Below are 25,068 nucleotides of genomic sequence, written 5' to 3'. Positions count from 1 at the left end.
GCAGCCGGCGCATCCGGGTATTTAGCGCTCAGGCGCGGACCGCGGTGAGGACAGGGCTGCTGGCTGCCTGTTCAGGCCCCGAATGGCGCCGCGCCGCTGACATCTGTGTTTCTTCCGCCGCCTAAAGCGGCTTTTTCCCGCGTCCCCCGGCGCCTCCTGGGCCCCGCACCGCGGCCGCCGGCTGCTCCGGTCCTTGAGCTCTTCGGCCCCGCCGCCGGCTCGCTCTCCCGCCGTCCCGCGCCTCCTCAGGGCGCCCCAAACGGCGCTGGGTGCGAGTGGGGCGCGGCGACATTTCCCCTTTGCGCCCCCATAGCCGAGCAGCCGAGGGGAGCCCCGGCAGGGGGAAAGGCGAGGACCAAGGGGCACCCCTGGGCCACCGGGGGACCCCCGTCCCGGCCCTCTGAGCGCCCCGAGAGCCGCGCAGGGGCCCCGGGAGCAGACCCCAACTAACACAGGGAGCCCCGAGCCAGGCGAGGCTCAGCTCAGACCTGGCCGGGGAGGGGGGAGGAGTGACTCCCCCAAGGGTGGGGGGTCTTTAGGGGGACCCTTGCCCCCCATCCCGTGGACCCCCTCCTCCAGACGCCCCCTCCCCGAAGCCCTAGCGCTGCGAAAACTTTCCTTTTTGTCGGATGGGAAGTTTGCAGCCATCCCCTCCCCCAAGGAGCACCTGGCAGCCCCCTGCTTGGACTTGGGGGTCTGTGGCCAGGGTGGGGGGCACAGGCCTGCCTTGCTTGACCTAAGGGGTAGAAAGGGACGGAGGGGGAGTTTGCCTCGCTAACTCTTGTTCCCCCAAAAAGTATTTCACTGGCCGCAGTGGTTTTCTAAATAATAACAAGTATGCCTATATAGGAAAGGATTGGGGAGGGGAGACGCGAAGCCCCCATATCTTAGTCAACCTAGGGTCGGCGCCTTTTCAGAAACTCCCCCCTATTCGTGCACTACACGTGTCCCCCCGCCCCCGGATCACTTTGAACCCCCACAAAAATGTTATCGAGATTTACATAGGAGGAACAAAACAGCCTTGGATTTTCAAGGTTGAGTCGATCCTATTACTTAAAAATACTTTCTCGACAAAAGTTATTGGGGAGGGGGGAAAGGTAGGTGACGAATTGGGGTGCAGGGCAGTTTCTTTAAATGTGTTAACCCTAATTTGCCAGTCCTGTGGGAGTGCTTAACTGTTGTTAGGAGATTAAATGTACGTGCCATCGCCATCTTGCTGGAAGAACTGAGGTTGTTTTTCCCCCATCTCCCCTCTTCAGATTTTTTTCTTCCTTAATAAAGATATTAATTAAAAGCGTTGTGGATGCAAAATTGAAGATGCGGAGCTGCAATCTGACGGCTTGTGGTATTGAGTAACTCCGGGGTGGGAAAGTAAAAAGCACCTCTAGAATACTTTTTAAGAATTATAAAAACAACCTGGGATCCTAGCAACACGGAGAGCACACTAGCAACAAATATATGTATATATAATCGGGCACTTTGGTACCTCTGTCTCCACCTCCCCCCATCCTCATAGGATCACCCCCCAACCCCATTGCAGCTCAATTTAAGACTTTTAAATGTGCGCTTTGCCTTTAGCTTTATTTAAAAATGATCATGGGGATTGCAGTTCTATGGCTGTGGCAGGCGAATAAACGTCAATATCTTTGAAATGCTCGTATCTTTTCTAGTGTTTTTATCTAGTAGAGTTCTTCCTCCAAAAGCAATCGGACTGATGTTTGTCTACTTGGAATAAGTGCAAACACTAATTTACATATTTTAAAAGGAGTCTTGTGTCCGGATATGATTCTGCTCAGTGAGGGAGAGCTACAGACTTGCGTGGTAGTGTTAACCCACCACTAAACACGGTTAAGTTGCTTAGGGAGTTCCAAAGTGAAATGATAGCAGGGGACGGTCGGGGAGACCCGTCCGTACACACCTAGCCCCTTTCCATTGTTTGGATTCCCGGTCTGGATAAGGGTGTGGGGCTTTTTTGCCAAGATACAGAGTTCCGGGATCGTCTTCCTTCAAGTAGCCTCCACCCTTTACCACTATCTTGATGAGTGCATGTATATAAACTGTATATATAAGTTTTTGCATCTAAGTTAAGAGAGTTAACACTTGGGTGCGAGGATGGAGCGGCGGGTAGATAACGTGCTGTTTTGAAACTCTTTTTTTAAGGTGTCTTTCCTCTTGACTTGCTGATAACGTATCAGAAACGTTGTTAACAGGGGAGAGGATTGCATTAATGTAAATTCTACATGCCCCGCTAACCAGTGGCGTGGCGTGGGGGGTGCAGGGGGGGCCGGCCGCACCATCTGGGGGTTAGGGTTAGGGGGCGCAAATCCACGGGTTAGGGGGCGCATATTACTTGCCTTGCCCCGGGTGCTGACAACCCACGCTACGCCACTGCCGCTAACCAATTTTTTTTTGGGGGGGCGTGGATTTTTCTGTAGGAACAAAGTTATCGATGCAGCAGATAGAGTAAAAAGGCAAAACTGCAATAGGTGTTTTTCGAAAAAGGCAAAGATGGAGTGTTTTCAGTGAAATAATGACAACGACAGAAGGTGACATCGCGCTTTTAAAAAAAAATTGTGGGCTGAGAAAATTGTTCTCATGGAAGTGGCTTTATGAGGGCTGGGCGAGTGTTTAGTGAAGAGTTGAGAATGATCCTGAAAAAGGACCATGGAAGAAGCAGCCCCGTGCACAATAGCCCATTGACAGCCCTCTGTTGACAGTAGTCATAGCTGCTTTGAAGAGCCTCTCATCAGTCAGCTGGTTAATTCTTAAAGAGGGTACAGCCGAGGCGAAAGCTCGCGTCGCTCTGGGCCACCGTAGGATGCCCGAGCCGTGGCTTGTGGGAAATGTAGTCTGCACGCTGCTGGGTGCCCTCTGATGGGCAGCAGCAAATGTAGAGCTCTCAAAAATGCGACGGGATAGGATTGCCGTAAGCAGCCGCTGGCTGGCCAATGCACGGCGCCTGTCGAGAACTCGCCTTCTTGCACTGTGCAAGGAGTGCCCCTTCCTGCTCTCCACATTACGCGCACACACAATACAACAATTTTTTTTTTTTTGCAGATTTCGTTCTCCTCAACCGTAAGCAAGATTTCGCTGCCTTTGTTGTAACCGCTGATCGAAGCCACTACAGTGGTTTTCTTTTTGATTTCTCGCGGTAGGTATACTTCCCTTTTTGTGGTTTGCCACAGAACTAGTGGCTTCCTCTCGTATCTCCCCCGATGCATCAGGCGTTTTTTGGAGCGCACCTCGGTGACAGAAATAAGATCGGAAACGGCTTTTTAATGGGTTGTTGTTCTACATGCGTTAGAAAGGCTGTTGAGCTCAGTTTCTTACTTCCGAGTAGGCATGCCTAAGACTGCACTGACAGCCATTTTGAAGAACAAATTTGCATTCTTAAAAAGAAACTTCGATTGAAAAGGGAATTTTAAGCAGTAGGTTTACATACAAACCTGTGACAATTACTAATAGCGATTCATATTTAAGATAATTCTATTTTAAAACTCAGGATTTTAATGCCTAGCCCCATCACAAATCTTATTACTAAGGCAAGAGGTGGAGATAAGCAATGGTGTATGATTTATTTTAAAAAAACATATAAATGCAGGGCACTAGCTTTCTGCCACGCTAGACAAGAGTGGCATTTCCTTTGCGAGTTACCTCATTACCAGGTACTGAAGATACCCATCCCCAGTTTTGTCTATCTTTATTTCACCCACTGCAGATGCTCCACCTGTCAGTCATCTGGCAGGTGACTGGCAGGTAGATGGCCCCATTCACCTGTCAATGATGGCAAGTGGGAAATGACGACCAAGCAGAATTGAACCCTGTCACCCATCAGCTGAGCAGTGGGGGTTCAATCCCGCTTTCTGCAAGGATCTACTGTTAATGTCACCAGCCCACTGGGGTGATTGACAGGTGAGCATGGTTTCAGAAAAACTGATGTGGGCCAAACTGCAGCCTCTGACAGGCTAGCAGTGTTTCCCAACCTTGGGCCTCCAGCTGTTTTTGGACTACAACTCCCATCATCCCTAGCTAGCAAGACCAGTGGTCAGGGATGATGGGAATTGTAGTTCAAAAACAGCTGGAGGCCCAAGGTTGGGAAACACTGGGCTAGAGGTCCCCCACCCCCTCCTTCAGGACTTTTGTCACAATGCAACGAAGGCCATGGGTGAGGCATGAGGTTACCATATTATTGAAGCTAAGATGATCTGGGTAAATTCTGAAGTACTGGTGCTTTTTGTGACCACTCTCATAGCCATGCTGCTTCCAAGGATTAACTTTGGGCCAATGGATGCATTATATGTAACTTTAATGTCAAGCCAGCTGTTTCTCACAAACCAACTCACTGTGCTCAACATCCAGATTGATGAATAATTTTTGTGAACTCAGAACCACATTTACATCACCTTGGGTTCCACAATGGAAGAAAACCAGGAAACTAATTAAGAAATAAAATTAAATGAGCACCATAAGGACTGCTGTGGTCCTTTCTGGGTCTATGATGATAGCCTTGGGTGGGGGAAATCTCAAGACTGGTGCTTGTGAGGTTTATAAATGCACAGATGGATCTGCAAGAACTATTGTTTCTTGGTTTACAATATGTACTTAACAGTCAAACAAGCTACAGATAAGTGCCGATTATGACGATACTAGAGAAGTAGACATCGCTCTTCTGCGAATGCAGAAGTCGAATATTTACCAGGGCTTAAGTTACTGTAAAGAATTCATGTTAACTTCTTTTGCCCATGCCAAAAAGCAACACCATCTTTGGTATTTGAGGATTTTTATTAAGTTAGTTTATAATTGTGCAGAAAGAAAGAAAATTCAGCCACCTTCATCATTTGGCTCTGGCGACATTAGCAGTGACATCCCTCCCCACAGGAACACACAGGTGGAAGACTAGCTTCTGGAATGTGGCCGGTGCTGACTTTGCAGTAGGATGCATAGACGTTTCATCGGCATAAGGGGAGAAACAACTGCCTTTGCTTTTAGTACGTGAAAACAAACGGCTGGTCCCAAACAAAAAACAAACCAACCCATATTCTTGGAACAAAACCATTTTCGTCTGAAGAATATCCTCCTCCTCCTGGCACAGTGCATCTCAAAACATGGATCACTGTGGATCAACACTGTCCGTCCAAGGAGACTTGCCATAAACTTGGAACATGTGTAAATTTTGTCTCTTTGCTTGGAAGAGAATTGGAAGTAAGAGGTCATGTGTGGTTTCAGATATATTCAAGGACCTGGAACAAGGATTCTGTTGTGACTAAAAGAAGGCTGGGGAGAATCTCTGGCTCACTTCTCTTGTCAACTGCTGGTTAAAAACGTAATACAGGATTTTAAAATATAACACCCCACCCCCATATAAAATATATTTTAATGTATAAAATCCCAAAGAAGGTGCAAGTAGTAGGATCCAGCCCCAAACACGCAGAGTTATGTAGGTGCACGTGATGGATAGTCTGATGGAGGCTTGGTCCATTTCCTGGAGGGGGGATGCTGGTTGCTAGGATACAGCTTTGTCCTCCAAAGCAAGGTACACAAAGCTGACTAACCTATGGAACAAACAGACGAAGTTAGGGAAATTGACTTACACCTGAAACGTACCAAAATGTGCAAGGCTTAGGAGATGGCAGTCATCATACCACAGGTTTAACAGTTCTTGTTTATAAACTTTTTTTAGTCCCAGAACCATTTTAAGGAAGCACAGGCCTGAATTCAGGCCTATATAACTGTTTCAGGATATTTACCATATTGGCCTGAATACAAGACGCACGTGCAAATAAGCCACACCTTTAAAATTCAAGGCTTATTTGCGGGTGCGGCCCGCCTTCTGGCTCTACCGCCATGAATGGGGGGGTGGGGGTGACGGCGGCTGGCACTCACTTCTGAGCGTGCTGTGCGCCCACCTGGCACTACCTCCCCAAGCCAGCGCCTGGTGGGGGTGGGGCTTGGGCCCCCATGACCCTGTGGGCAGCTGTTTCAGCAGCGATACCGTAAGGTCGTGAATACAAGCCGCACTTAAACTTTTCACAATCGGAATTTGGGGGGGAAATGCGGCATATATTCCAGCCAATACAGTAGATCCTGTAGAGCAGAGATAGCACTGTGGAATACAGCTCCCATCATCCATGCATGTTGGCTGGGGCTGATAGCAGTTGGAGTCCAAAGGAAAACGAGAGAGGGGAAAACATTGTGCTACTCTTCCTGCCGAGAACAAAGGAAGTGTTCACTGTTAGGATATTTCCGTTCCACCTTAAAAGGGAGCAGGCTTTCTGTAAGAGTCTGCGCATGTCCTGATCACAGGATGTTTTTGTTCTGATATTCCTTTCGATTTCAGTCGGCTCAGAGACGCTGACAGAATGGATGTGTTTTCTTTGTTCTGTTCATGTCCTAAATAAAGTCTGTAAATATGCTCTTTTGCTCTTCTGCGGTGCAAGCTTTTGGCTGTGCTTTTATCTGCTGATAAACAGTGTGCACCAAGCCTAGGAATGTGGCTAGGAATTTCCAGAGGCTTCGTGTCGCTAACTGTTGGATCTGCGTGACTACGGGAGACCGATGGACGTCCAGGACTCCGGCTTGGGGGCTCAGATGGGCGTTATCTCCCTGGCAGTTTCCCAACAACAAGGTTATGGGCCCAGATTCACGGCACCTACAGGAGAGTAAAGCTGCAACAGACTGCGTTTGAGAGGTATGAAGGGGGGAAAAGCGAAAGGGACGGACGCTTTTTCTGTTCTACCTCGCAAAGAGCCTTTGATCTCCGGCAAGGCTAAATTGGCCTGGGAGCTGAGCCAAAAAGGCTTCGTGATTAATAGCTGCCAAGATAAGGAGTCTTTCAAGTTAAAATAGACTCACGGCTCAAGTAAAAAGCTGAGATGGATCTCTTACAGACCTCAGAAACTGCTCCGTGCCCTAAGTTGGATGGGCAGAATTATGAAACTTGGGCAAAATGGTGTGAGAGTTTGCTACGTCAGTTTGGGGTGTGGCATGTTGTTTCTGAAGCCCCCCCCCCAGTTCCTCTGACAGAGAGATGGAAATCGCAGAATTCGAAAGCGATTGACGTAATAGTCTTATCCGTATCTCTTGAGGAAATTAAGACGCTGGCTGGCAACACCACTGCACGTGGAATGTGGTCTGCTTTGAAAAAAGCTCATTTGCCAATAATCCCAGCCCAGAGTTTGACTGCATCGGAGGTCCTAGCTGTTTCCCAGAATGCGATTGAGTGCAGGGATGCTGAGGGCACCGGTTGCAAGCTGCAGGGGGAGCTGACCGTCACGTCATCCCAGACAGCATTCCAGCCTCCAGGGGGAGCCAAGGAGTCGGCAGCTGAGAGCTCTGTTTCTCATGGGAACCAAGGCCATCGCCTTTGCAGAGGCCGGAAAGGCAAAGGTAAACAGAGCCACAGGCAGACACCTGCAGATGGCCAGGAGCAGAGGGAGGGTGAAGAGCCCGCGTCAGAGAAAAATAAAGCGTTGTTTGCTGGCACTGCTTCACCAAAGGCTAAAGGCACGTCTGCTGACCAGAAGCAGGGGGGCAAGCTGCAAAAGCCCACGCCAGTGGAAAGCAAGGTTTTGCTTGCTGGCACAGCTTCACCAAAGGCTAAAGGCACGTCTGCTGGCCAGGAGCAGCAGGGGGGCAAGCTGCAAAAGCCCACGCCGATGAAAAACAAGGGTTTGCTTGCTGTAAGGACTGCTCCAACAGCCAAAGGCAGATTTATTGTGGATTCAGGTGCCACCCGCCACGTTTCCAAGGACAGGCATCTCTTTATCTCCTTCAAGCCTCAGGAAGGTGAGATCCACCTGGCTGATGGAAGGACGTTGCAAATTGCAGGAGAAGGGACTGTGAAACTTGCAAGTCTGCACACTACCATCAGTAATGTACTTTACGTTCCAGGAGCGGCGAGCAACTTGCTGAGCGTCCCACAGCTTACTGGGCGTGGTTTTCAGATTTCCTTCAAGAGGAGCGTCTGTGTCATCAGTAAAGGCAAAGAGGACTATTTGCATGCAAAGTTTATGGATGGTTTGTTCCATATAACTTATGTTGACACTGCTGTTGTGAATAATGCTGATTCTTGTTGTGTTGCACAAACTAACAAAGTTCTTCATGCAGGTTGCATTCACGATGCGCATCGAAGGTTTGGTCACCTCTCTTGGAAGGCACTGGCCAAGATGCCAGAGGTGGTTGAAGGTTTGAACATCAAACCCTGTAAATTTCACATGAAATGTGTATCTTGTGCAGAGAACAAAGTGAAGGTTGCTCCAAAAGGCAAGGAGTCTAGCAGGCAGGCTTCCAAACCCTACCAGCTAGTGCATGCGGACCTGGTTGGTCCACTTGCGCCCTCTATAGGTGGAGCAAGGTACTTCATGATTCTGATTGATTCTTTTTCTAGGTACATTCATGTGTATTTGCTCGAACAGAAATCGCAAGCGTTTCCAAAGTTTAAGGCATTCTGTGCTTGGTTGGAGAATGTGCACGGTAAACGTATTTCTTGTTTTTTTACTGATCGGGGCGGGGAGTTTACTTCTCAGCAGTTTGAAGCTTTCCTGACTGAGAAGGGAATCCAGCATGACATGTCAACGCCCAGATCGCCATGGATGAATGGGCTTGCGGAGAGAGCAAATCAAACATTGCTGCAAGGAATCAAAACCTTGTTGCATGATGCCAATCTCCCTGATAAGTTTTGGGGGGAGGCTTTGGGGAATTTGGTTTACACCTTTAATCGCAGATTGTCATCACCAATTGGTTGTACCCCCTATGAGAAGATGTTTGGCAAGAAACCCAACACCAAACACATGAGAATCTTTGGTTCGGACATGTGGGTACGCACACAACAAACCAACAAGCTTGGGAAGCGTGGGGCACATGGTTTGTTCATGGGGTACGAAAAAGGTGCATACAGGGTATGGATGACTGACTCTAAGTCCATTAAATTCACAAGGAGTGTTGAGTACAATCCCAAGTGGGGGGAAAATGTGGGAATTTTCCAGAGTTACCCAGAGGAGGATGAAGGTGATGTCAAGCAAGCAGCTAAAGATGAGAAAGCTGCTGCTGCTGCTGCTGATGATGATGATGATGATGAGGATGATGATGATGATCAGAGTTCGGATTCCAGTTCAGTGGGCGGCGCTGCTGCTGCTGGTGTCAGTGACAGTGATGACACAGCAGACTACAAGAGCGCACAGGCCTCAGTCAGACCATCTGAAGCGTCTGACAATGAACTGGAAGAACCACTGTTCACCATTGGTCATTTTTCTCCTAAGAAAGAGGAGATGAGTCCAGAAGACTTGCGTCTAGTACGTAGGTCTGAAAGGGCGACCAAAGGCAGACCTCCAAAGAGGTATGCTGATGAGTTTGCTAAGACAGCAACTGCTGTTCTTAGTAGCTCAGAGAAGGTATGGGAACCTTCAAGCTTCAAAGAGGTTCAGGAGTTAACCTCTAAAGATGCTGAGCCTTGGCTTAATGCCATGAAGGCTGAAGTTGATTCCTTGAACAGGAACCAAACTTGGGAATTGGTACCGGTAGTCCCAGGAATGAGACTGGTTGGCAGCAAATGGGTCTTCAAGGCCAAGACAGACCAGAATGGCAAGGTAGTCAGACACAAAGCCAGATTGGTTGCCAGAGGTTTTTCACAGGTACCAGGACAGGATTACCACGAGACCTATTCTCCCACAGTCAAATATGAGAGCATTCGGCTGATGCTCAAGATTGCTGCGGAGGAGAAACTGCATGTTTCCCATCATGACATTAATACAGCTTTTTTTTGTACGGGGTTTTGGGGGAGGAGCTGTTCATGCTTCCACCTGATGGGATGCAGATACAGAAGGGAATGGTCTGTAAACTGCGGAAATCCTTATATGGTCTCAAGCAGAGTGCCAGGTGTTGGAACACAAAACTCACTGAGACATTGCTTTCTCTAGGTTTTCACCAGGGCAAAGCTGATCCATGTGTGTTTGTCAAAGAGGAGGGGCAAAACAAACTGTATTGTTTATGTTTTGTTGATGATCTTCTGATGTTTTGGAAGAATCAGGCTTTCTACCAAAGCACCCTAGCTCAGCTGAAGGAGCACTTTGACATGAAGGATCTTGGTGAGGTATCCAACTATCTTTCTCTGCAGGTGGAGAAAGACCAAGCAGGTAATTTTCTGGTACACCAAACACAGAAAATTGCTGATGTATTAACCAGGTTGAATTTGGTTGATGCAAACCCAGCAGACACACTGATGGTGACAGGTTACCAGGTAGACAGTACTGCTGAAGCGTTTTCTGACACAACGCTGTACAGATGCATTCTAGGCAAGATGAATTTCATTGCCAGATGTTCAAGACCTGACATAGCTGTAAGCTGTAATCTGCTTAGCAGACATGCCAACAATCCTACGGTTCAGGATTGGAAAGCTTTGAAGCGCATAGCCCGCTATTTGAAAGGGACTATGCACTACAGGCTGAGGTTCACCAGTCAGAAGACTGGAGGTCTTGAAATCTTTGCAGATGCAAGTTTTGGAAGTGACACCACGGATGGTACAAGCACTTCTGGAGTATGCTACATGTACAACCACTGCCTGTTTGACTGGTTGTGCAAGAAGCAGACAACAGTGAGCCTAAGTTCCTGTGAAGCAGAACTCAATGCTCTGTCATTTTCACTCATGGATTGTGAATGGTTGATGCAACTGTTTAAGGACATCAGGGTGTCTGTGAAATGTCCTATACAAGTGTATCAAGACAATAGATCTTGTTTAGCTTTGCTGAACTCTGAGAGTTGCAAGCAGAGAACCAAGTACTTGCAGATTAAGCTACATCGTGCAAGGGAGTGTATTCAGAAAGGACTTATTCAGGTGTCCTACATGCCAGGAAATGAAATTCCTGCTGATCTGTTGTCGAAGGTTGTTAACAAAGAACAACATAAGGTTTATGTACAAAGGTTGCAATTGGGTGAACCACAGGTACAACAGGTTACACGGAAAGGGGGAGGATGTTAGGATATTTCCGTTCCACCTTAAAAGGGAGCAGGCTTTCTGTAAGAGTCTGCGCATGTCCTGATCACAGGATGTTTTTGTTCTGATATTCCTTTCGATTTCAGTCGGCTCAGAGACGCTGACAGAATGGATGTGTTTTCTTTGTTCTGTTCATGTCCTAAATAAAGTCTGTAAATATGCTCTTTTGCTCTTCTGCGGTGCAAGCTTTTGGCTGTGCTTTTATCTGCTGATAAACAGTGTGCACCAAGCCTAGGAATGTGGCTAGGAATTTCCAGAGGCTTCGTGTCGCTAACTGTTGGATCTGCGTGACTACGGGAGACCGATGGACGTCCAGGACTCCGGCTTGGGGGCTCAGATGGGCGTTATCTCCCTGGCAGTTTCCCAACATTCACATCTTAATGTTGGTATTTTTAGATACTTGGGTCACCAGAAGAATTCTACAGGCCCATTCTGAGCTTATGCAGGGAGGGCAGCCTGCTGTTCTAGGCCTAGCTTCAAAAATACAGGGAAAGTTGGCAATTCAGACCTGTGGCAAGTGAAATTTGTCCCTTCCCCTGGAGCCTGTTGGGCAACATGGAAAAGGGGGAGAGAAAAAAGGAATGGCCCCATCCATTTTGGGGTATGAACCACCCCACTCACCTCTAGCATGTGTGCTGCCACATGCTACACCTACACCCACGCATGAGAATGGAGGCAAGAAAATAGCAGCCCCTAAAACACTATTCTTGAAGGAATAGCTTCACGTTGTTTTATGTTAAGACTAGTTTTGATCATTGACAAGCAGAAGGCAGAAATGCCATGTCCAATATAAGTGCCATCCTGGAAGCAAAGGTGGCCTCTCAAATCCTGTCCCTGCCTCTGCACCCTTGCTCATTCATAGCTATACCCGACGTTCTCTTGTCAGGCCTGATAGCTGCTCTCCTCTACTTGCCGATACTGTTGTGCAGCATCTCCTTCTCTTGCAGGGCTGCCATGGCCAGGCGCAGGTGTTCCTTCAGCTGCTCAATCTCTCGCTCTGACCGCTGTTTGATGTGGTTCAGCTCCATGTAGACATCCTGGTATTTCCCCGAGGCAAACCTCTTATCCTGCAGGGCAAAAGGAATCCACACACTGATAACTGGTATCCAACCCAGAGTTGAGACTCAGTTCAAATCCTATTCTCCAGGATCTCCTGCAGTCTACACACCAGGGATGTGGAACCTGTGGCTCACCAGATGATGTTCAGACTCCAGCCCCCAGCTAGCAAGGCTAACCAACAGGGATAATGGGAGATGGAGTTCAACAACATCTGTCTGTGCTGTCCTCTGCAACAGTCTCATTAGCTGATAAACAGAAGTAGAAGATTTGGAACAGGGGCAGGGGACCTCAGACCTGAGGGCCAAATGTGGCCCTCAATACTTTCCCCAGGAAACACCTTCCACTCAAGTGCTCTTTACCCAGCTCTGCATTCAAATGCTTTTGACCTGGCTGGAACGTGTCCTTGAAATATGATAATGCTTTTTGCTTGCCAGGATGTAAGCGTGTGTTTCTCCCTGTATAAACCTCTGACATGTACATGGCAGGAACACAGCCTACTGTTCAGAGTTGAAAATCTCCTCCGTTGCTCTACCTACTTTTTGCCTCTGGCCCTGCCTACCATCTGGTTAACCACTGTGAGAAGATGGGCCGCTGTCTGGTCCAGCAGGGCTATTCTTCTGAAGATCTGCCGTTCTTTCCCATTTTCCCAAAGTCTATGCCTTCAGCTTCCTCTGGCCCTCGATGGTCCAGAAAGGATGGAAGCAAGGAAATGAGTGCAGGGGAGACTTACTCTGACCTAACTTAAGAAGCTGCCTTATACCAAGCCAGACCATGGGTCCATCTAGCTTAGTAGTGTCTGTACTGAGGGGCAGTGCATCTCCAAAATTTCAAATGGGACTCTTCCAGCCCTCCTTGGAGATGCCAAGAATTGAACCTGGAACTTTCTGCATGAAAGCAGATGCTCTACAGGGCAGATTGATGTTGCAGGTGGGAATCGCAGAGTGACATCAGCATCAGGGTACCAAACGACACCACACAGAAGTCAGCGTACAGAATACAACTAACCCTGGCCCTGCCTGCAGGACCTGAGCTAAGGAAGGGCTCTGCCTTTTCCCTGCTGACGAGCGAACCTGACTTGCTCCTAGGAATCTACCTTTTGCATCATTTGGAGTTCATCCCTAAGACACCGGATTTCTTGCTTCAGGTACAGAAGTTCGTTCTCTTTCACTCGCAGCAGCACCTGCAGGAGAAGAGCAGAAGGGGAGAGGTAAGGAAATGGGTTGAAAACTTGCTGAGGGCACAGGTAAAATAGGTTTCCTAATCCCCTTGGGAGAATAAGCAACAATAGCTAGGTTGCTCAAGTGTCCCATATAGCATATTTGCAAAATGGCTTCTGGTACGAAGCAGAAGATCAGAACACACACACACACATTTTCATGAATGGGCCAAGTGGTCGTCTAAGAGTGCAGCTACATTCAGCAAGTCATCCATCTTGACCAACAACAATTGGGCCTCATCACAAGCTTCTTCAAATAACTACTTCACAGCCTATGGCAGCTTTCCTATTGCAAACTGCTTTGAGTTTTTTAATGATGTGGTATATAAATGTTTTTATAAATAAAACATATAACTCTTTGCTACTTCATCATGGCATTGCTTGAGTATGAAAAGCTTCACCGTCTTTACGGTGCTCACAACCGCCATCTTTTTACAGACTGGGCTGCCCTAAGATTACTCAGGAAGCCCAAAGCCAAGGGTCACTCACACAAAGTCAGACAATATCCACTGTCCTCCATATCAAAATCACTCTCTTTAGTTGCTGTACTCTGTGTTTTATCTGCTTTACAACCATTCCAAGCACAGTTCTCACAGGCAACTGCACAAACGTTTCCCCTTTCCAGCCTTTGATATCTACTCCTTTCCAAACTGATTACTCTTCTCCTGACACTTTGAAAGCAGCAAGCTCTCAGATATAAGCAGCATTTCATATCTGAGACACTTGGCACACAATGGGCATTGAACCAGGTTATAAAAAGAAACAAGAGTCCTTACCTCCAGCTCACAAGAGTTCCTCTCGTTGTTGTGTGAAGCACCATCACGTGAGCCTTGGGCTGCAATGAATGCTCGTAGTTGCCCAATTTCCTCCGATAGGCGCCTCTGTAACTCCTGGGGACAAGGAGCCGAAGAGTCAGGCTTCATTTATCTGTTGCTCTTAAACAGGCAGATACTTGGCATCTTACAAAGCCTGTTTTCCAGGGATCCTCAATGGAAATGGTCAAATCCTAAATGCCTCCAGCTTTAAAATATGCCTCCTGCACAAGAATCCTATGAATTGGCCATCATCATAATCACAGCTGTTGCCAACACCAGTCAGTAGCATGAACCACCACCAGCAGCTCAGTAGGAATTTTAGGTCATCGCTGTAAGCTTGACTATCATGGCTACCAATTTGTTTCTGGTCTCCACCCAAAGTGCTGGTTTTGACCTATAAAGCCTTAGGACCCTAAAACCTCAAGGACTGCCCCTCCCCACATGAATGAGCCCAGATCCTGTGGATAGTCATCAGAGGCCCTTTTCCGTGTGTCTCATCTAAGGGAAGGGCAGAGAATGGCCACAAAAAATTGTGCCTTTTTGGTGGTCTTCCCACCAATATTTGTGGAACACTCTCCCCAGGGAAACTTGCCTAGTACTATCATTGTCAGTTTTTAGGTGCCAGACTAAGGGGTTGGTTAGTTATTTTTGTATAGGGAAATTATTTAATGTTTGATGTTTTATTGTGTCTTTATATTTTATTGGAAGCAAAAAAAAATTATCATCATCATCCCAGGCCTTTGGGAATGAAGTTAGCTTCTACTGCAGCACTCATATTTTTGTGTGGTGACAGTCTTCCTCATGTTGCTGGATGCCCATTTTAGGGCTTTTTTCTTTTGGCTTTTAATTAATTGATTTTAACTGTTTATATTGTATATTGTGCAGTTGCTTTGATACCCTTTCATATAAAGCAATTAATAAATGCAATTAATGAAAATACAGTAATGAAATTAATGAAAATCACCATCGTTATTATAATTTATCATTTATACCCCACCCATCTGGCTGGGTTTTCCCAACCACTCTGGGCAGCTTCCAACAAAATATTTAAAATACAATAGAACATCAGACATTAATAAAATTCCCTAAACAGGACTGCCTTCAGATGTCTTCTAAAAGTCAGATAGTTGTTTATTTCCTTGACATCTGGTGGGAGGGCGTTCCACAGGGCGGCTGCCACTACTGAGAAGGTCCTCTGCCTGGTTCCCTGTAACTTCGCTTCTCGCGGTGAAGGTAAATAATGATGAAGATGAAGAAGATATTCTCTTCCACACCAACTTTCTTCTTCCCAATTCCCACCCTTGGATCAGGTGTGGGAAACCTTTGGCCTTTCCAATGTTGCTGAGCAATAATTCCCATCATTCCCCAGCAACTGCTAGGTCTGATGGAAGTTGTAGTTCAGCAACATCTGGCGGTCCAAAGGTCCTCCACTCCTGTCTACGCAGAAAGCCACTCGCCTGGTTTTGCCGCAGCAACTCCTTTCCCTCCTGTTGGCAGTGCTGCAGCATAAGCTCCTGCTCTTCTGCCTTCTGCACAAGGCCCCCAATCTCCAGGCACTTCTGGGAATACTGCTCTGAAAGCACCTGCAGCTCCCTCTTCAGGGACTCGACGTCAGACCTGCAGCAGAGGTAAAAAAAAAAAAAAATGCTGTTGCCAAGAGCTATCACCCCATCCCAGGGCTCTTCCACAAACACAGCTGACCTCCCCGTCTCTGATGGTCTCTTCTGCCATCACTGGTATCCCAGGGTTCCCCTTGTGGGCTGCACAAGCTGCCCCTTGACCAGAGAACAAAGGTGCTAGATGACAGGTGGGGTTGGTCACGACTCTGCACAAATGACCATTGATGACAAGATCATTGTAATCCAGTGAAAACTGATAGCATCTATTATACAACAGCACTTTGGCTTAAGATAGCTGCATGCTCAGAAACACTAAAAGCTGGACAGAGACAGTATTCAGGGCACTTTCCTAACCTAATCTGATTCCCAGTGTATCTTGGGATAAGAGAGTGTCCCAAACCGAGCCGTATGTGTTGCTTCAGGAGAAGGGCTCTTATCGACTTCCCTGAATCACTTTTTGCTTAGTGGGGATATGGTAGTTAAAAGAAAAGACACCGACAGTTTTAGGTGGTAGTTTTGTATCCCAAGCCAAATTCAAATGTGCCTCCAGGTGGGAAAATGTCCCAAAATAAAACCATTTGTGGTGTGTCAGATGAAGGGTTCTAATCTGTTTTTCCTGGATTGGTTTTTCTTGGAGAAACCACATGGGACTTTAAAAAACAAACAAACAAGCAAAAGCCAACCAAAAAACTACAACCCAGTACATTAATATTGATCAGAGCAAAAAGCACCCCAATAGTAAACATCAAAAGTCTTCATTATTATTTTCTTCTCCAGATGTTTTTCATTTACATAACCAAAATGCTAAATTGTTAAGGGTCCGGAACTTCGGGACAGTGTTTACTACCAGGGAGGTAACAATTATTTCTGGAGACTTATTTCTATGTAAATTCTGCAATGTAAAGTGATCCCAGGCTGGATTTCCACCCACACTTATGCAGAAGAGCTGCATGTTGGACAAAAGATCCTGGCATTGGATTAGATGACCCTCCCTTTCAACTCTACAATTCTATGATTCTGTGATTAGTTATCAGGATCCCACAGTCCACCCCCCATCCCTCCTTTTTATCAGACCCAACGATGTCCCAAGCTGCACTTGGGAACAGACAACCCTTCCCTCCTCTCTAAACTCAGGGACACAATTCCAAGTTCAGAATGGAAGCCAAAGAGCCATTTAAGTTACTTACTGATGCTGCCGCCGGAGTGTGTCGGTGTCTAAACCACCCTTCTGGAAGCTGCGGGTCCTGCCCAGTTCTTTATTCAGCTCTTCCCTGTGTGCCTTCTTCAGTGCTTCAATTGCTAGAGGGAAAGAAAATTTGAAAAATGGGCAAAAGAAACAGAAGCCGGGGAAGACACGCGAGATGTGCTGAAGTAGAAACTGCAATGCATTTTAATGCTTCCTAGCTAAATGGGAGAAGCCAAGCCTTCTTGGGGAAGGGACAGAGCTCAGTGGGGACACAGCACAAGCGTTAAATTCAATCTCTGCCATCTCGCCAGTTTAAACAACAGCAGCAACTGAGAAGGCAGCAGGAAACAAGGAAGATCCTTTGTGCAGGAACCTGAAGAGATTCTGCCAGTCAAAGTAGACAACAGTGGGTTAGATAGACCAATGGTCTGTCTCAGTAGAAGTAAGCCTCAAATGCACACAAAACACCCATTATTCTATTCCATGTATTAGAGAAGATGCTTGAAGATGTCTGTACAATATGCATAAACGCACATACACATATGTATATAGACATGGCATGTGTCCTGGTGATATCAAATTATGTCCCACCTTTCTAAAGGTAAAGGTACCCCTGCCCGAACGGGCCAGTCTTGACAGACTCTGGGGTTTGTGCGCCCATCTCACTCTATAGGCCGTGGGCCAGCGCTGTCCGGAGACACTTCCGGGTCACGTGGCCAGCGTGACAAAGCTGCATCTGGCGAGCCAGCGCAGCACACGGAACGCTGTTTACCTTCCCGCTGGTAAGCGGTACCTATTTATCTACTTGCACCCAGGGGTGCTTTCGAACTGCTAGGTTGGCAGGCGCTGGGACCGAGCAGCGGGAGCGCACCCCGCCGCGGGGATTCGAACCGCCGACCTTTCGATCGGCAAGCCCTAGGCGCTGAGGCTTTTACCCACAGCGCCACCCGCGTCCCACCTTTCTAAGGAGCTTTAAAAGACGGAAAAGACAGTCATCCCCCAGCCTGCATTCTACTATGCTGTGCAGTAGGTTAGATTGAGGGTGGCTGGCTGGCCCAAACTCATCCAATGGGCTTCATATCCAAGCAGGGATTTAGAACTGGATTTCCCCAACGCTGGGGCAGGAAATGGAAGGACAGATCCTGAAGCTGAGACTCCAATACTTTGGCCACCTCATGAGAAGAGAAGACTCCCTGGAAAAGACCCTGATGTTGGGAAAGACTGAGGGCACAAGGAGAAGGGGACGACAGAGGATGAGATGGCTGGACAGTGTTCTTGAAGCTACCAGCATGAGTTTGACCAAACTGCGGGAGGCAGTGGAAGACAGGAGTGCCTGGCGTGCTCTGGTCCATGGGGTCACGAAGAGTCGGACATGACTAAACAACAACAACAACAAGGGTCGGTCTGCACCACACATTTAAAGCAGTATCATGCCACTTGAAACAGTCACGGTTTCTCCCAAAGAATCCTGCTAGCTGTAGTCTGTTAAAGCTGCCAGGAATTGTTAGGAGACCGAAGGGACCGCTCTAATGACCATATCTTAGCTAGGCAAAGGGGCACATCCAGCAACCCAAGAACACACAGTAGCTCCTACCTGCTGCTGTAGCAGCTGCCTCCTCAGACAGAAGCCGCTCCTTCTCTTGCCGCAACCGCTCCATCTCCTGCTGGTGATGCCGCTGCAGTTCCGTCATAACCTGTTGATGGGAAGTCTCCATTTCTGCTAAACTGCGCTCACATGCTTCCTGCCAAAGAGATCGGGAGTTGGGGGTGGCAGGGGCGAGAGGAGAGGAGAAGAGAAGAGAATGAAATGCTGCAGGCAGCCTGACTGCAAGACTTAAGTGGGGGGAAATCTAGGGTGAACAAAGGCTAAGCTTGGCAAACCAAGCCATGGACCCCGATTCAAGAGAGATTTCAGGTGCTTAAAAGACAGCTGGCTCACTGGCCATGTATACCCAACTTTTTCCTATAAGTAGCAGCAGCAGCTGTAGTCATCATGATGTCATCCTACAGCTCTCCCCATTGTTCAGGGATGGGGAACTTGTAGCCCTGCAGATGATGTCGGGCTCCAAGTCCCTTCAGCCCAAGCCATCATGGCCAAAGATCAGGGATGATGGGAGTTGTAGTTCAGTGGCATCTGGAGGACAATAAGGTTCTCCGCTCCGGCCAGAGCTGGTTGCATGTCTTGAAAACACACACACACACACACACATATGGTGAAATGGAAATATTCAGAAGTGCCTTTCCCTCTCATGCTTATATCTTGGGTTGCCACATGGGGGCATACGAAGAGCAAATGGTCGCAAAAGAATGGTAGAGATCCACCACCACAGACACTGTACACTAGATGGAGTCGTATGACCGTTCGTTTATAAAAACCACATCGCAAATGGAAAGAAACGTATAAAAAACACAAAAGCGGAGCAAAACTGAGCCTTTATAAGGCTTACAGTTCATTACATGAAGACTGCAAACCAGTTCTCAATTTCTTCCCGCGGCTTTAATTTATGTACCAACAATTTTAAAAATGTAGTGTGCAAATATACGTATTTTACACTTGTTTCTAGACTGTGATTCAGCAGATGGCTGCAGTCATATGGCAACTTGCTTCAGGGGCCAAGAGTGCAATAAACACTTTCAGTGTTAGCTAAACTTGCCGCTCTTCCCTCCAGACCTACGCTTTGCTTATTTTTGGTGCATAAATAGACCAACGAAGGTGACGCATAAGGGCAGGCCAGGATCAGGCTCCCTTCTGATCTTTCCTAAAGCAGACTGCCCTGGCCATGCATTAGGCAGGGAGGTCTTTGCATACAACAGTTACAAATAATTAGCATTGATTACAGATGGGTCTGATTGTGGTTGCTATGGCAGCAATAAGCTATATTAAGTGCAAGCAAATGAGGTTGACTCCACACACCCCCAGTCCTTGCTTCCCTGCCCTTATGGCATGGGCTTGGTGGGGAGGAGAGAAAATGAAAAGCTGGCAGATTCAGATCACCACACCAGGCTATATTGTTACCTGAGAGATGTAGCCTCGGGGTGCATGCCCATCTCGGTGAGATTTTGCTTCACTGTGGGCACGCAAGGACTCTAGCTGTGACCTCAGAACCTGGACCTGTGTAGGGGGAAAAAACGAGGTCTAACCATACTGAAGGATTTCTTCCAATCAACATGCTGCACTAACCTCTGTCTGCCCTTATCCAGTCCCCACCTGCCTGCCATTTTGCCAGTTTAAGGGGTGGGCACTGCCTGGCAGCTTTTCCCTCCTCCTTAGTCTCCATGGTGGTCCTTGCAGGACCTAGCAGGGAGGAGGAGGGAGGATAAAGCTGGAATCAGTGGGTTCTGCCTGTCGTGGGCTTTGGCTCCCCCTACTGCCCGTCTCCCTGCCTGCCACCCTACCAATCTCAAGGGGCACCAGCCACCACTGCTCTTTGCAACAAGGCAATATACACTCAGAACAGAGAGAGGCCGAGGCACCCAGAGCAGGGTCAGAAATGAGCCAAGCGCTTTTTGCGACTGGCGAGGGTCCAACTGCGACGGTGTGGAGATCTCTGGATTCTGGGTTGGCAACTGACATCTGGCTGGCCTCTCCAGCTTTCCTAAGCAGGCAAACCAAAGAGCTAATTTACTGCATTTAAATCCCACCTTTTTCTCCAAGGAATACATGGTCCAACCCGTTCCTCAGTTAATCCCTACAACAGGCATGCCCAAAATTAGTTTCGGGGGCCTAATCCGGCCTGCCGGTCGGTTTAATCCGGCCCCTGGGGCAGTTGTTTTTTTCCTGAGGTAAAATCCTAAAAAAAGCTCAACAACTACTTCGGCCGGCCCTCACACATGTTCACTTCATCAAATCTGGCCCTCTTTGGAAAAAGTCTGGACACCCCTGTTAAGAGGCTGTGAGTTGCCCAAGGTCACCTAGTGAGCTTCATAACTGAGTGGGGAATTGAACCCTGATCTCCCAGGTCTTAGTCTTGACACGCTTAAACACTACACCACCATGGCTTCCTACAGTACTTCTGCTATGGAGCAGCTATATAAAATAAGTAGGAAAATTAACATGGGGAAAAGCCACATGTCATTTAGAGAAGGATCTGAAAGATTTTCCTGGAAGCTTGAATTTGTTTTATTCTGGATTGTTTTATTTGATGTTTTAATGTGTTGTAAAACCGCTTTGAGATTCCACCCCCCTTTAAAATATAAAGCAATATAGAAATGAAATGAAGAATAATAACAGCAATTAAAAAAAAATCTCATTTTACGAGATCACTGTAAGCAGATGAAAACATTAGCAGGATTTTAATCTCACTTGTAATGTGACAAACACTATGGATAATATGGATAGATACAAAATATAGATTATGAAATAATACGCAGTTGAAAATGTTAACAATAGGACCCATGGAGGGGATGGGGGGGGGGGGGAAATCTTGAGATTCAGAGAAATCTCTTTATATGGATATGTATTTGGTATTGTTATAAATTTATATTTGTAAAATCAAATAAAAGCGATTAAAACAAATAAATAAATAAAATCTCATTGCAAAAAAGGCACCTAGACATACCAAGGGTTAAGGTGCCATTGGGCGATTAGTTTTTAACACTGACACAAAATATGAAACAAGCTTGTGAAAAAAAGGAACCAGTACTCTCTTCCTGAAAACGATTAAGGCCACGCCATGACTAACCATACCTCTTTCTCCAGCGCCTCGCTTGCCCCCTCGTGGGCTCCTTTGCCCTGGTTCAGCAGCGCCATCAGGGGCACCCGCTTGGATTCCTTCAGGGGCAAGCGCTCCAGCTCCTGCCACTTCTTCTCTATCTCTTCGCTCAGCCGAGTCCTCTGGGCTTCGGAGAGGGGGCCCCCCGGAGCCTCGTGGCCTCCTGCTTTAGGGCAGACGTCCCCTGCCAGGCCATCTGTCTGCAGGACCCCCGTGGCCGGAGACTCAAACCACTTCCGCCTTTCCTCGGAGCGGAGAGCCAGGTCCCTCTCCAGCTCCTCGCGCTTGGCCACGCCCTCTGTGGCTCTCACACTCCCTCTTGTCCATTGTGGAGATCCGTGGCCCGTGGGCCCCTGCTGCAAGGGGGACAGCTCCACGTAGTCAAAAGCGTGGCGCGGCCCATCTGCTCTCCTGCTGCTGCCACTCCTGGTTACCGCCTCAGATCCTGTGCTTGGCCGCTGCTCCTCTGTCCTGACGGAGCTCTTGGGGGATCCGTAGCTGCGGAAGGAATTCTCCTTATTGCTGTCAGATAGCCTAAAATCAGGAGGAAAGGTGGGAATGGCGCAGGCAAGCATTGCGAAAGCGGGCCATACAAAATTCTCCCCAATTCTGTTATGTGGTCACGCCCAGATCTGAGAACAGCCCAAGTGCAGTCAGCCCTGCTACGTCACGTGGCGACACAAAAGGAAATTTTGTGTGTGGCTGCAGCATCAGGCCAAAGACCCATCGACCCCAGCATCCTGCCTAGGCCTGGGAAATGTATTGATATACAGTGGTACCTCTGGTTGTGAACAGGATCCATTCCGGAGGCCCGCTTGCAACCTGAACAGAACGCAACCCGCGTCTGCGCAGGTCACGACTTGCCACTTCTGCGCATGCATGTGACGTCATTTTGCGCGTCTGCGCATGCGCAGAAACCCGGAAGTAACCCGTTCCGTTACTTCTGGGTTGCCATGGGATGCAACCTGAAAACGCTTAACCTGAAGCAAACGTAACATGAGGTATGACTGTATCGCCCAGGACAGGTATGAGGGGCAGACCATGACAGAGGCTTCACCTGGCAGTATATTGGCAGCTGTTATAACTTGTTCCTCCCTCGGCTACTTTAAACTGCTCTGTGGAAGCACGGACAGCTACGTGCTTCTCAGCAGAGCAATTGAAAGAAGCCTCTGGCTTGTGCAAGCCAGAGGTGGGGTGAGAGCAGTTTAATGCTCAGCTGGGGGGTCGGGAGCCTTCGTGCCTCCTGGCTGAGCAGTGCAAGTTCCCTCCATGCCAAGTGCTGGGGATGGAGGAAATCCCTCCGCCCACAGCGCCGGTTACAAGTTGCATCGTCCCCGGCCCCACGAGGCGCTGAAGTGAAACTGCCTTAGCTCCCTCGGACAGCAGCAGTTTCAACCTGGCGCCTCGAGGACTGGGGTCAATGCAGCTTATTGTGTCAACATCGCAGTGTATCGCCAGATCGTGATGTTTGGTGGGTGATAACATCGTGATGTTGAACACCCGGCATCGCCCAACCCTAATCCTGTTCTTACAGAGGCCCACCAGATTGCACAGGCTTGGCATGTAGGAAGTCTCAGATTCAATCTCCTGCATCTCCAATCAGGACTGCGAAAGACCCCTGCCTGATACCCTGGAGAGTGACTGATGGTTACTATAGACAACACTGAGCAAGATCAGTGGGCCGGCTCATACCTGCTGGGAGAGCTCCGTTGGTAGAGCATGAAACTCTTAATCTCAGAGTTGTGGGTTCAAGGCTTACACTGGGCAAAAGGTTCCTACATTGCAGGGTGTTGGGCTAGATGCCAGCTGTTACAGCTTGGTCCCTTCCAGCTCTACAATTTTATGATTCTAGGTGGGCAGAGTGACATCAGACGACTGTTGTTTTTTTGGCTGCCAGGGTCTTGCAGAGCACTTTGCAATGCGTGCTGAAAGACGCGCTTTGACCGTCAGCAGACAACAAGCTGATGGGTGGTGCCTGCAAACCCCCTTTTCAGGTGAGCCTGGGTTTTTACCCACCTCACCTGATGCTCAGGTATAGGGCAGGTGGGTCTGCCATGGCTCCAATGGCCAGCAGGGCCAAATGGGGAGGTCTGGCCCATGGGCTGGAGAGTCCCTAATCTCAAGCTAAATAGATGCAGCTTCCTTACTGTAAAAACTCTCTGTCAGACTCACAGTTCTACCACGTTTGTTCTGAACATGGCCTCCAGAACTCCCCACCCAAAGGATATGAGTATTAACCTACCATCAGAACTACCAAAAGAGAACTTGTGTGTCTTTGCTTATTTGGCTAAGAGGTCATTACTGCCCACCTGCCCTTAAGCAGCAGCTAATGATTTGCTGCAGCAAGCAACTGTCTTTAATCACAGGAGTAATATCAGATAGCTTATCTGTGACATAGGATAACACACTGAGCAACTGCAATGGCCAAAGGAACAAAACCAGATTTACTGAAACAAGTGTTCTTGGCTTGTTCTCATGTATTTTTGGAGAGAGAGAGAAATGGTGAGCATTTGTTTCTTGCCTAATGCCAAGCCAGTGCTCTGATCCATTTCCTCCCAGTGTGGCAGGAGGAGGAGAGGACCCATTTGAGCACCACACACCAACCCCCTCAATCATCCCCAGTAAGCCACAGTTTGTTTAACTTTGGCTTACTGTTTCATACAAATCAGGCCAATTAATAAATCAGGAAAACGGATCAAAATTGCTGTGCTGTCAGACAAGGGGGGAAATATCAGAAGGTGCCTACTTTGTGACATCTGGCACACTGGCAGGGCGTATACTTTTCCTCAGAGCTTCTATCCAGTTCCGCCGGATTCCCGATGTCATTGCAGACAACGTAAAGACGCCATCTTTAGTCTGAAAGGGGAAAACCGGACACAGACATGTATTCTCCTTCCGATACAGCAAAGAGATCTGAAGATGCAATGCAAGGCTTCATTGCCACTGAACCCTTCAAGCATATCTGGCAAACATATCTATTTCCACAGAGCCTAAAAATGTGGGGCTTGGCTAAACAGGGCCTCGTATATGCTCATCCCAATAGCAACTGCCAAGCCCCCCCTGAGCTCCCCTCCCCCACCACATTATTATTGTTTTCAATTGAGTTGTTTTGGATTTAGGAGGGTTGCCTAATTTTTTGGCCTGGTGCCATTGGTGATTCATGCATTTTGCCTGTTTGGAGGCCCTGAGTACGACCAGTTTTTCTTCTGTGAAATGGGTATTTCTTATATTTCCAAAGTCTAAAGAGGAGAGCCTTTTGAATTAAGTGAGACTTGAGTCCAAGACTCTTTGGTCCAAACCAAACTCTTTATTTACTGGGTCTCACTTTCTACATGTAAATTACAGACACGTTTTGCAGACACTTAATAAGATGATGGTCCTTGACTCCGCTCCCCCTTCTCCTTTCTGGCTGCAGGTGCTCCTGTTCCACGGGATTGAAGCCAAGTTACAGGGAACCAGGCAGAGGGCCTTCTC

The 25,068-nt window shown here is 47.9% G+C and overlaps 1 protein-coding gene and 1 long non-coding RNA gene across 4 annotated transcripts in view; one reads left to right on the top strand and one right to left on the bottom strand.

The window, feature by feature from the left end:
• The first annotated feature begins 2,420 nt into the window (after window positions 1-2,420).
• LOC308596276 lies at window positions 2,421-4,992 on the top strand. The gene is made up of 3 exons (XR_014012432.1): window positions 2,421-3,151; window positions 3,719-3,971; window positions 4,114-4,992. It is a non-coding gene; the product is annotated as an uncharacterized lncRNA (long non-coding RNA).
• Window positions 4,764-25,068, bottom strand: part of TRIOBP (TRIO and F-actin binding protein) — a 65,717-nt gene continuing 45,412 nt past the window's right edge. For 2 of the 3 annotated variants that reach the window (XM_081211090.1, XM_081211089.1), the window contains exons 12-21: window positions 24,341-24,450; window positions 21,570-22,128; window positions 19,899-19,994; window positions 18,477-18,624; window positions 16,884-16,995; window positions 15,535-15,694; window positions 14,039-14,152; window positions 13,140-13,226; window positions 11,856-12,054; window positions 4,764-5,552 (exon numbers count right to left, since the gene is read on the bottom strand). In XM_081211090.1, coding sequence (XP_081067216.1) covers window positions 11,893-12,054; window positions 13,140-13,226; window positions 14,039-14,152; window positions 15,535-15,694; window positions 16,884-16,995; window positions 18,477-18,624; window positions 19,899-19,994; window positions 21,570-22,128; window positions 24,341-24,450 — 1,548 coding nt within the window. In that variant the 3' untranslated portion in view covers window positions 4,764-5,552; window positions 11,856-11,892. The remainder of the gene's footprint in view (window positions 5,553-11,855; window positions 12,055-13,139; window positions 13,227-14,038; window positions 14,153-15,534; window positions 15,695-16,883; window positions 16,996-18,476; window positions 18,625-19,898; window positions 19,995-21,569; window positions 22,129-24,340; window positions 24,451-25,068) is intronic. The other variant, XM_081211091.1, reaches the window with a different exon arrangement.

The sequence above is a fragment of the Podarcis bocagei genome, assembly GCF_964188305.1.
Source record: "Podarcis bocagei genome assembly, chromosome: 10".
Taxonomy (NCBI): Eukaryota; Metazoa; Chordata; class Lepidosauria; order Squamata; family Lacertidae; genus Podarcis; species Podarcis bocagei.
Note: the sequence above shows the minus strand (reverse complement) of the source record. Positions and strands in the feature narration are given on the sequence as shown.